At 31.9% G+C, this 12,695-nt stretch overlaps 1 protein-coding gene across 1 annotated transcript in view; it reads right to left on the minus strand.

Moving 5' to 3' along the window:
* Nucleotides 1-12,695, minus strand: part of LOC115880656 — a 164,420-nt gene that overhangs the window by 34,373 nt on the left and 117,352 nt on the right. Inside the window, exons 2-3 of the mRNA XM_030897934.1 lie at nucleotides 7,916-8,174; nucleotides 727-1,055 (exon numbers count right to left, since the gene is read on the minus strand). Coding sequence (XP_030753794.1) covers nucleotides 727-1,055; nucleotides 7,916-8,174 — 588 coding nt within the window. The remainder of the gene's footprint in view (nucleotides 1-726; nucleotides 1,056-7,915; nucleotides 8,175-12,695) is intronic.

Here is a 12,695-nt window from a genome sequence, read left to right on the forward strand (position 1 = left end):
ATATAAGATTGATAGCGAACCTATATTGTGGCCAGACCGCTAAGATCAGATTAGATGATGGTTTTTCTGAAAGTATACAAATACAACGAGGTGTACGTCAAGGATGCATCTTGTCTCCCCTCCTTTTCAATATATACAGTGAGGCCATCTTTCAAGAAGCTTTGGAAGAAGCAGATAAGGGAATCAAAGTAACTGGTCAACGAATCAACAATATCAGATAGGTACGCTGACGATGCAGTAGTAATGACAGGCAATAGTGAAGATCTGCAGAACCTACTCCAAAGAATAGGTAAATCTTTCCTGCAAACAATATGGGCTGAATATGACTTTGAAAAAAACAAAATTTATGATTATTACAAAAGACCAAAATGTAAATACTTCAATATCAATAGACAGCACGCCAATAGTAAAAGTCCAACGCTACAAATACTTGGGTACAATAATAAATGAAACTGCCGAACAATTGCAAGAAATAAAGTAAAAATTTAAAAAAATTAAAGGAGGACGTAGTCGGAGTAGAAGACGAACATCTTGGCTACAGAGAATGGTATGGAATGACGCCGAATGGATTATTTAGAGCAGCCGCAAATAAAATCAAAATAGCCATGATGATTGCCAACCTCGGTTAGGAGACGGTACTTGAAGAAGAAGAAAAAGTAAGTAAGATATAAATATCTTTTACCATCGATAAATAATAACTTACAACTACGCTACTGACCCACTTACCTTCCTTCAACATCCTCGATACGTTCGATCTGGACAGAAAGTGCTGGAACACCCGCACCCCGCTCTTGAGGAACGACAGAACTTCCATCACGTTCTCCACGAACGTGACGTTCGATTGACTCTTGGCGGCGACGGCGGCTCCAATAGAAGAGGAGGCGGTCGTAGCCGTGGCGGCAGATGCCTTGGGGGCGGCAAAGGGCGGCTTTCTCGGGGCCAAATTTGCCTGTTTCTCGTCCCGTTTCGGGTCGAGTTTTGGCGGCTGTTCGGTGGTGCTCCCATCGACGGGCGTCGGCTGAGGGAACAGATAACCGTCGACGATTACCAGGATCCTGTAATTCGGATAAATGAATCGTTAAGTGAGAAATACGATGAGGGGTGCGGGGAATGGAAAGAGAGAGGGAAAAGGGTGGTGATGATTTGACTTTTAGTCGGCGCTTGTCCAAATTGGATTGTTTGAGATTCAATTATCTGTCGGGTTGGATAGATAGGGCCAGATTGTCGGTGAATTATTATCGTTTGAATAAAGTGTTATTAAAAGTTTATACGTTGTGCGTCTCAAAAGTGGCTCACCCCTATAACTTTTTTATTTTTTCAGATAAAAAGGTTTGGTTTGATTGGTTGTTTGGTCTCTTTTCGGCCACTTCCTGTTTCACCGGAAATGACTACAACTTTTGATTTTTAAATGGCACCCTCGGGATTTTTTTATTTTATTCGATAGAAAATGACACTCTGAATAGAACGACATATCGTATGTCAACTTTTGACATTTTTGCTTAAAAGAAAATTGTATTTTAAATTTCAATCTGGAGTGCCATGACTGTGTTAAAAACAATAATTTTTAATCAATGAATCCTTGAAAAATAGATTTGATCGTCTAATGTTTTTAGTGTCTTGTCCTGGCCGGTTAAAAGATGCTGAAATCGTATTTTTAATCATATCTTAATTTTTGCAAATGGCACAAGGGTGGCTCATTAGTATATTTGGAAAACAACTTTTTTTGCAAATAATTTGGTACCATACATTTGGTATTTTGAGTCAAATTGTCGTTATGAATCGCATGTTGCAATTTCAAATAAACCATTGAAATACGCCAATCAATCCGAATTTATGTCATACTAACATACCAAATCTCGATTTTTTATCATAAATAAATAAAGAAGTTAAAAGGGTGAACCACTTTTGAGATACACCCGGTATATTAAAAAAACAACTAGCTTTAAGAGTATCTTTATCATATAATTAGTTCTATAATTAACAATATTATAACTATAGACTTTAGGTACGATTTGAGAGTTTGTAATACTATACAGGTTGAATTTTAAATCAGGCCAAATATTTTCAAGGCTGGTAGATCTCCATAATAATAAAATATAAACCTATTTTCTCTTTACCAATTTTCAAGTAGGTAAGTCCAAAATAACGGAGATATTTTACTTTGAAAATTTCCAAAAAATTGATTTTTCGCTTAAATTTTGAGAACCACTGGATCTTTTCTGGGTTTTCTTTCTTGTAAATACCGTATAATCGAAAGAAACGGCGTCCAGTTAGCTTGGAGATGAACATCGATGAACATCGATGACACTCCCCATATAATTTTACATGGATCTTCATTTCATAGCCATCGTTGACGGCGTTTTTTTTCGATCATATTGTATAATCTACTACCTATGTTGCCATAATATTATGAAGATATTATGTCATTTAACTAAAAAATTAATAAACAGTTCCAAATTTTTTTGCAAAAAATTCCAAATTTCGATTTTTTTTTGCGAAAACCATTCGTAGACGTGTTTCTGGGATCAAAATATACTACCCCTAAAAATATTTGCACTTATTTAATATTTACCCTGTATAATGCTATACCACAGCTTACAGAATAATATAGCTTGGACACTCGCCAATTTTTCCCACGCTCGAATTTAAAACGCCCTACTCCGACGATGCGCTAAATGAATTAAGCGACCGACAGTCAGCCTCATTCAGTCGATGCATAGCCTCCACCGGTGGCGCGTAGGGCCGTATTACGGAAGATTTTAATTCGATTTTTTTTTTCTTATATTTAACCATAGGTATTTGTGCTTTTATTTCAATTTTATTTTTATTGATGGAATGGGAAAAGGTTTTCCGGGATGTGTGGCTGCTGGTTGCACAAATAATTATGGAAATAATTCAAAATATAGTCTGTTTAATTTTCAATTCAATTCAAAATTAATGTTCAATTCAAAAGTATATTCACACTTTAGTGCTTTTCAAAACGATGAAGACTACTTATTTGGAGGCTTGCTAATGCCAAGTGACCATTTTTTTATTTAGTTTCCTCATTGGAGGCTAGTTTTATAAGCTTTTATTTAACTTGCTTTGTATGTAACTATCTATGTATGTATGTATGTTTGTTCGGGGCAAATCTTGTAAGCTAAATTAAAACCACTTTCTTTTATTGTAGGAGATTGAAATTTGGCATGTAGGTTCAGTCCCGATGATAATACATTTTTTTGCAAGGCATGACCCGAATTTTTGACAGCTGTCAAAATGGCGGCATTTTTGAGGTTTTTGATTTTTTAAAATTCTATTTATGAATGGATCGGGCTGAAATTTATATATATATATATATATATATATATATATATATATATATATATATATATATATATATATATATATATATATATATATATATATATATATATATATATATACAGGTTGTTAACTCGACAGTTACTTATAGGGAAACAGAATGGCAACACTGCCTATTGAGAACGTATGCATTATTGATTTTTCTGCCGACTCGTCCCGTCCCGTCGTCTATCGACGAGCGGGCCGATGTTATTTCAACCATAAAACTCTTGCCGCGAGTAATGAACAATTTAACAACCTGTATAGGTATATTGTGGGTATATACATATGAAAAAAAATATATGGGCGGCCATCTTGAAAATGAAAGAAAAAAATTTTGAGCTGTCATTATGTGATGTCAAATAAATTCAAATTTGTCCGATTTTGATAAAAATCGATATATTGGATGCCCCCTACCCCATAGTCGGTTTTCATTTTATTTGTCTCACAATTGAACTGTCAAATTTGACAGCTGTCGTTTTTTTTAAGTTCTCCTTTTTTAATGAAAATCGATATACATATTATTAGGATACCCATAGAAAGTTATTTAAGAAAAAAAAATTGAGTTTAAGTGTGTGGCACTGAGAAACAAGCATAACTAAAAAGTAGATGATAAATTTTATAAAAAAACCTTTTTTAAAAACAAGCTTTTATTTAAATACACTAAAAAGAATAAAATAAACTCTTTTTCTTTAAAACTTTTATTATAAACTTAGAACGTCATTACACAATTTTAATATTAGATATATAAAAGCTTGTCGCGAGATTTCTCTACATCGATAAACAAGTAAATTAACTAAAACCTGTGTCTACCCTGTCTCATTCTCAAAGTTTCTGTTATGATAGACCACTAGACCAGGAATTACAAGATAAAGTTGTCGTACCAGATTTTTATGAGTGCAAATGTACACTCAAATCTCGCGACAAGCTTTTATATAATATTAAAATTGTGTAATGACGTTATAAGTTCATAATAAAAGTTCTAAAGAAAAAGTTTATTTTATTCTTTTTAGTGTATTTAAATAAAAACTTGTTTTTAAAAAAGTTTTTTTATAAAATTTTTCAGAACAATTTTGAAGAACTTTTCTTAAATGAAAATATATTATGTAAATTCGTTAAATTATTTCAGACAATTAAATTCAACCATCAATCAAAATTTTCCTATAATGTATTTTTTGTTAAATTTATACGCAAAAGTTAGAAATTATTATACCTTAAAGAATATTACTAAGAACTTAAATGTAGCAAACAAAAACCGAAAGCTCCTAATTTAGAAACATTCGTAAATAACTATAAGTAATCAATGTACTTATTTCATTTTGCTGTTATTTCTAGAAATAAATTAATTAATTTGTTTTTTAAATGTTTTTCTTTGAGAATGCATATTTATTTAAAGTCAACAATTTAAAAAACGTGTATCTAAATTATGTTCTAGCACAGTCGAATAATTTTTGTCACGTGTAATTTTTTTTGAATACATCTCTGGGCTGACTGGCGCTTAGGCGGCTATTGGTTTTGGCGAGAGAGCTCGCCGCTCTAGTGTTCCCCCTCTTTCGAATCGCAAATCCGAGCGTAAAAAGATCAAAGCGGCACGCTACACTGTCCGAGCTGGTTTTTACTTAAGCTGTGGCTATACCAACATTAAACTAGGTCAGATATTACAGTAAGTAAATAGAATAAAAATGAGAAAGTTACGGAACATAAAATTTGACAAAAAATTTAGTGTTAATTGGTAGAAAGAAACTATTAAAATTTCACGAATCCAAAATATAAAGAAACAATGCTGAGTATTCCAGATTCTTTAATTACTTTTAACAAACACGTTTCGTTGCATACAACTGTCTGGAAACTTGGACAGCCCCGAAGCCATTCTAAAGTCCACAAGCAAACAGCACATGGCATTCTCGCCGAAAACCATTATGCGTTGTTGTCAAACAAACCGCTAGTTCCGCACTTGTTCCGGAATATCAAACGCGCCGACTAAGTCGCATTAGTTTTTCGTTTTTGGCAGAGTCGGTCTGCCGTTTTATGGCGTCGAGATTATGTACTATAAGCGTGCAGGAGAGGGTGCCTGAATTTCAATGAACTAAATGCGATACGTGTATCTTTGGGTGTGTTTTGAGGGAGAAGTGTGTGTAAGTGTAGAGAGTAACATCTTTCTTAAGCTGTACATGAATTTTAAATTTCTTTGTTTCTATCAGTTTGTTATTCAATAAATTTCGATTTATACAAAGTGAGTTTTCTACGATGTTCTCTATGAGTATCTCGGAAACTACTGAAGATAGAGAGTCGGTTAAATGGGGAAAGAATAATTGCAGTTTTGTGGCACCATAAATATGCGCCTTTCAGATTTTTGAAAAAGTTCATGGCTTATTAGATATTTCGAAAAAAACAAATTTCGGCTATTTTAAAAATGCTCCCTAATTCCATTATAACCTATTTTAGACAAAAAGTTTGCAGATAAAAGTTGTAGATAATCACATCCTTAATGAAATTGTGTTCTCCGTTTTTTTGTAAAGCGTGCCATTTTTGACATATGACACAAACATGTTTTTTTTAAATGACACATCGTATACAGGATACAACAAATTCGGGGTACATTGCATTGGTATCTCGGAAACTGTAATAAATACGAGGATGGTTAAATTGGGGCAAACTTGCGCTTTGAGATGTTCACCAAGATACCATCAAAAAAGTTTAAAAATTTCAAGGATTGCTGAGTTTTTTGGAAAAAACGGATATTTTTGAAAATCAATTTTATTTTTTCCTGTCGTTATTTTTAGAAAATCAAAAAACTAATTAAACGTTCTCATAGCCACTTTATTAGGGCTACCTGACAGTATTTTTAGATTCTCAAATTAGCTGATAATTTTTGAGATACAGAAGCCAACTTAGTTTTTTAAATACGGACCTGCACTTTTAATTTCAGGTTTTGAAAGAACTCGGTCTCCCGGGTACAATGATATGCCACACTATACTTTTTTTGATTTGTGTACTTAACAACAACAAAACTATTTAATTATTATTTAAAATAATTTCAAGTGCGACTCTGTTTTTTTAAATTATTTAATCTGATAAATTCATCGCAATAATATTGATCAGCGCTAATTAATATTGAATAAGGAAATCGAGCAAATTAGAGATTCAAATAAATAATATCCAGGTGAGCAATTTAAAGATATTATTTTTAATTTTTTTTATTGTGAATTTGAAATCTCATTGTTATAATAATAATAATAGCAAACAAACAAACAAACAGTGCCTTTATTGTACAAAAAGCCAAAACAGCTTCATCGACAAAGCACTCACAAAATCACAAAAAAATACAAACAACAAAAAATACACAATACAAATAATACAATTCAAAAAAATCTAAGTCTTTAAAATTACAAAAAGAATATACATGGACAATTTTAGTACGGTACGCACTAAATAGATATAATTTTAGAGTTATAAAATATTAAATACTTGACCTTTGACCAGTGTGTGAGGTGATCAAAATTTTAAAATTCAAAACTGTTCATAATTAAACATCAACAAAACATGAACAAAAAAACATCAACAAAACATCGACAAAAAAGCTCCCGTATATAGCGTTTAACGCCTTGGGAGTAGCAAGGTACAGCTTGCCATACTAGAGCCGTTCGGTATACAAGGAAGGTAATGTGGCTAGCACTACGCTTCAACCGCCTATTGTTACCTCAGGATTGTGAATCCCAAGTACTCATTTAAGGCTGAGTCGACCTAGGTACCCAAACTATTTTTATTTTAATAAAAATTGTCGGCTGATGCAATTCCGGTTCAAATCTCATTGTACGTTCTAATAATATGCATCATATTAATCGTACTTATTATAAATCAATCAGCTTCTACAAACTAGTTTCTAATGTTCGAAAGGATTGTCCTCCCTGTTGGAAATATTTATTTTTCGTTCAATTTTATTTATAGCTCTTTGAACAGATCTTCTTATTATATATCCGAATGCATTTGGTACTCTTTATTTTAAATGTTGAGATGTATTGATTTTACTTATACAAATGACGTCAAGAAATGCCCCCCGCCCCTTGGCGACAGGTCCAGGAACCTCGCTGGTCATTATACTGCTCTACCATTTTCAAATCATCTTTCTTGTTTGTATTTTCTTGTTTGTTTGCAGCTTTATTGTTTATATTATATTATATTTATATTATCATTGTACTCAGGAGACTGAGTTCTTTCAAAACCTGAAATAAAAAATACAGGTCCGTATTTAAAAAAATTAAATTGGCCTCTGTATCTCACAAATTATCAGCTACTTTGAAAATCTAAAAATACTGCCAGATAGCCCTAATAAAGTGGCTATAAGAATGTGCAATTAATTTTTTGATTTTTTAAAAAGTAAAGACAGGAAAAAATAAAATTGATTTTCAAAAAAATTCTTTTTTTTCCAAAAAAAAACTCCCAAAGCGCAACTTTGCCTTAATTTAACCATGTTCGTATCTATTACGGTTACCGAAATACCAGTGCTCCAAACCAAACCAAACCTCGAATTTGTAGCACCCTGTATATCTAAAAAATATAATATCAGAACCCTTACCCATTAGGTACAACAATTTCTTTCTCCACCACCGTGGCGTTATTCGCCCAGAAGGTCCCGTTGCCATCCGTCTTTATTTCTATCGTCCGATTGTCCAGCGTCGTTACCGAAATATTCCCACTTGACTTGGCCAAGTCCAGCTTGAGGTCCGGCACGACGTGACCGTCCACCAGTTTCTTGACCGCATCTGGTGCGAGAAGTTTTGTTGCCGAGCCGTTAAGGACGGAGTTCTGGGGTGCCAGTATCGTGAAGGGTTTGTCTGAAAGAGAAGAGGAACGGTTAGAAAAAGTTTTCTGCAACTTTAATATGAGTTTGATTCGTTAATAATTTATATGAATCGGAATTAAATTATAACGCATTCATGTATTCAAAGAAACAGCACAAAATAGTTCTTTTTGTTATATTAATACCCTGCCTAAAATGGTCGCCACGAAAAACGAACGCTATATAATTTTCATGTAAACTGCTCGTCAAATTAAATACTACCGCGATTTTTTTATTCATTTTCAACGAGTTGTAACTTTGAAAAAATGATTTTGTTGATTTTTTTAGCATATTAAAGATCGTTTTTCGTAGATTGATCTGATTTTTCCAAATTTTGTATGAGTTTAGTTTTCTATGATATATAGGCTGTGAAAAAAAGGAACGTAATTTTTGTAATTTTTGTGTTGCTGCCATTTTGCCAAAAAAAAATTAACTAGAATTATAAGTTCTGGGTATAGCTAAGACTAATATCTCGAGACGTATTTGGAATTTTTACGATAACTCATCTGGAATAAAAGATAATCAATTTTTACTCTAACTTGTATTTTTCTACCTTTCTTAAGAGATATGCTAACAAAACTGAAATTAACTTTAAATTTGTGGGATATTCGTTACTTTTACAATGTGAAATTAAAAAAAAAATGATTAACTAACGCAGTTTAATACAGGATCTCTTAAAACTACGACCAGCGAAAAAGTAAAATTATTTTTTTTAACCTTATGGGCTGTTAAGTTCAGAATATTAAAAAAAATAATTTTACATTTTCGCTGGTCGTATTTTTAAGAGATCCTGTATTAAACTGCGTTAGTTAATCATTTTTTTAAATTTCACATTGTAAAAGTAACGAATATTACAATTTTAAAGTTAATTTCAGTTTTGTTAGCATATCTCTTAAGAAAGTTAGTTTTATTCCAGATGAGTTATCGTAAAGATTCCAAATACGTCTCGAGATATTAGTCTTAGCTATACCCAGAATTTATAATTATAGTGCAAAATGGCAGCAACACAAAAATTACATTCCTTTTTTTCACACCCTGTATATCATAGAAAACTAAATCTCATACAAAATTTAGAAAAATCAGATCAATCTACGAAAAACGATATTTAATATGCTAAAAAATCAACAAAATCGGTCCATTTTTTTTAAAGTTACAACTCGTTGAAAATGAGTAACAAAATCGCTGTAGTATTTAATTTGACGAGCAGTTTATTTTAAATTTCAATATGTTAATTCTTCTTAGACAACGTATTGATTCTCTGTCAAAAGGTATGGAAACATAATGTGACTTATTTACACCTATACCTATTTTTTAAAATTATTTTATCAACTAATGAAGGAGCATAACTATTAAACTCAGCTGCATTAATGTAATTTCTTTCTATTTCACATATTTCGTTGGTAAGAGGAAAAATAAGTAGTCTGAACTAAGAACTAAAATTTTTTAAATAAAACCATTTTATTAAACCAATAAAATATTTGACTTTTTAGCGTTTTCTTAATTAAAAATTAAAGTCTTCATCTGTCTTACGAGAAAAAACAAAATGTTGTTATTTTGGTGAAAGTTTGAAACACCCTGTACAGGTTGGCGCACCTCATTCGCCTCGGGTGATTATAGGAAAACGAAAAGATGTAGAAACAAAATATTTTATGGTTATAAGTGGGAATGCAATGTACATAATTTAATATTATTTTCAAATGTACAGGGTGTGTTAGAACTAAGATCCATACCAAAGTTATAATTTTTTTTTATGGAACACCCGGTATTTATTTCACTTTTGGATTCTTGGGCGTAAAATAAGGCATTTATCATAAGGGTTTAATATGTTTAAAAGCTTTGGTTTTGAGATATTTGAAGATATTTAAATATGCATGCTTAATAAAAAAGTTTCTCAACGCCTTGTACATTACTTTTCAGAATTAATTCTTGTGCTGACTTTGAAGCCAGAGAAATAAACTTTACTAAAAAATTTGATTGCTTCCTTAAATGTATACAAAAAATACAGAAAAATTATTTTATATTTTAGAAAGTTTGGTGTAGAATTTTGAACATCCTGTATGATTCACGTTTACCATATTTATAGCAAAGTAAGTACAGACCATCTAAAGTAAACACCTAATTTGGTTTTAATTTCAGGACAGTTCTTGAATTTATAATATTTTTTTAATAAAGGCTGAATCTATATTTTTTATTTATTTATGAATATCTCTAAAGCTATCGAAATATATTTACTCATATCTTAGCTTATGTAAGTGATCTGAAAGGAAGCAAACAATGCAATAATATAAAACGTGTTCAATTTAAAAAAAAATCATCCCGATCCACTCATACATAGAACCACCCTATAGAAGTTAAATATTTTCCTGAAATACATCCTAGTACATACTTTAGGTTTGCACTTAAACAAAATTCCCAATTTTTTATTCCAGGAGCTACAGATGCCCGACACACTATTGCCGAACCCTATATACATTTCTCATAAGAATTTAAAGAAAACCGAATTCAAAAGATATTTTCCTTTCAATCCCATTTCATGTTATCAAATAAAATAAATTCTATAACCCCCATCCACTGAATATATTTGATATCAGACGCATAAAATTTAATCTGAATTTTCGTATAGGCTGCTAGAACGGAGGAATATCATTGTAGGAAGTAAATGGCTGAAAATTTGGCGAACGCTGCATACATCAGATTAATATATCGTGAACGAGGGCTCTTATAGACGCAGGTCAACAGATATTACCCAGAAAAGGAAACGATGGATCGGAAAATGGACGAAAATTATCGTAATAAAATTTATATTGGATTCCTTTCGGGGAAAACCTGATTTTCGGCACCGTATTGAAAAGATTTATGGCGGTTTCTTGTCGGAATGATGGTCCGATATTAAAAATATTTGTTTGGAAACTGATGTCTTGAATCTATAACCAAAATCATTTTCAATACGTTACGCTAATATCTATATTATTGACATTGAAAAATGATTTTATTTCAGTTAAGTTTCCAAAATTTTTAGTTTTTAGTTCATAGACTATACTTTGAATGAAATAAGATTACGATCTTAAAAATAATAATTGTGTGTGAATTATGTGCGTATATTTGAAGTGAAAATAGTTACTAACAACTATTAAATTGAAGGATTTGAAGGACATGTTTGAAAAAGTGTAGTTTGAAATGTTGAAAAAGTAATAAATTAAAAATTAATAAACAAATTGATTCACTTTCACAAAATTTGCATTAAAGTGACCGTCTGTCCGTTTGAGGACTCCATTCGGCTACCTCTATCCACGTGCCGAGTTTGGTTCCATTCGATCCATAATTAAGAAAAATCCTGATGATTTTGTCCATTTATAGGCATCAATTAGAAACGTCGAGGGAGTCATCCCGTGGCCCGCCCCAATTATGCCGAAATCGGCCCACATTTTTCTTCAATATCAAATCCTTAGTCTTATCCTGATGGAGATATCGTAAACAAAACGTCGCATCCAACTTTGCAGGGTGGAATCACGTGCACCGTCGCTCACAGCCTACCCACCAAATTTGGTCGCGATCGGACGACACCATGGTACAAAGAATACAATATGGTATTGCACACTCCGCGCGCCAGTTCAAATCGTCAAGATATTGTAATAAACCTGTTTTTTTGTTTATATACCGTCATTGAATTATCGCTAAGCAAGTTACTGTAGAGCAGTGCGTAAAGAGTCAGGCTAGGAAGCGAGAGACCGGAGTCCGAATCTCGGCCGGAACATAACTTTTTTATTGAATTTTTTAAATACTGTTGTATTCTATAGTTTATTTTTGTAGTATAAAAAAAAGAACTATTTATTCTGTTGTTTTTTAATCTCCGGTATTAATATAAATTGATTGTTGGTACAATACCTCATTTAATATAAAATAATATTCTATTTTTTGAAATGTATCGGGCCCTAATTGTACCTAAAAGTAATATATTTTTACAGATTGTAAACTAAATATTTCAGTCACTTAAAAAGTTAATTTGCATTGAATAATTGCCTACCATTAAAGGAAATTTGAGCTATAATCCTTGATGGGCATATTCTGGGTATGCAAATACTTTTGGGTTTCGTTAAACCGATTTATTCTCAAAACCTGAAACATCTACATATAAAAAGAAGCACAGGTCATTAATTATAATAAACTTCACCCTTGGAATTACTTCCACTAATTATAATAAACTTCACCCTTGGAATTACTTCTATCACAATTACAATACATTCATCTGCATTGGCATTTCCTACATTTTCGATGGGAAACAATCAACTTCCCAACATTTTTTAAATGATGTAACAATTCCTCTTGTGGTTATTTTTCCATAGATATCCTCATCTCTGTCCTCATGTGAATTCAGAGACAATGAACATGAAAATTATTTACCATAAACATCGCAAACTAAGAACCTAATAAACAATTTTATACCGAATATAGAAATAAATTTAATATTCTTACCTATTATCGTCCAAATCCATGTTAATAGATAATTAATATTTTG

The sequence above is a fragment of the Sitophilus oryzae genome, unplaced genomic scaffold, assembly GCF_002938485.1.
Source record: "Sitophilus oryzae breed Bouriz unplaced genomic scaffold, Soryzae_2.0 scaffold_1640_pilon_pilon, whole genome shotgun sequence".
Lineage (NCBI taxonomy): Eukaryota > Metazoa > Arthropoda > Insecta > Coleoptera > Curculionidae > Sitophilus > Sitophilus oryzae.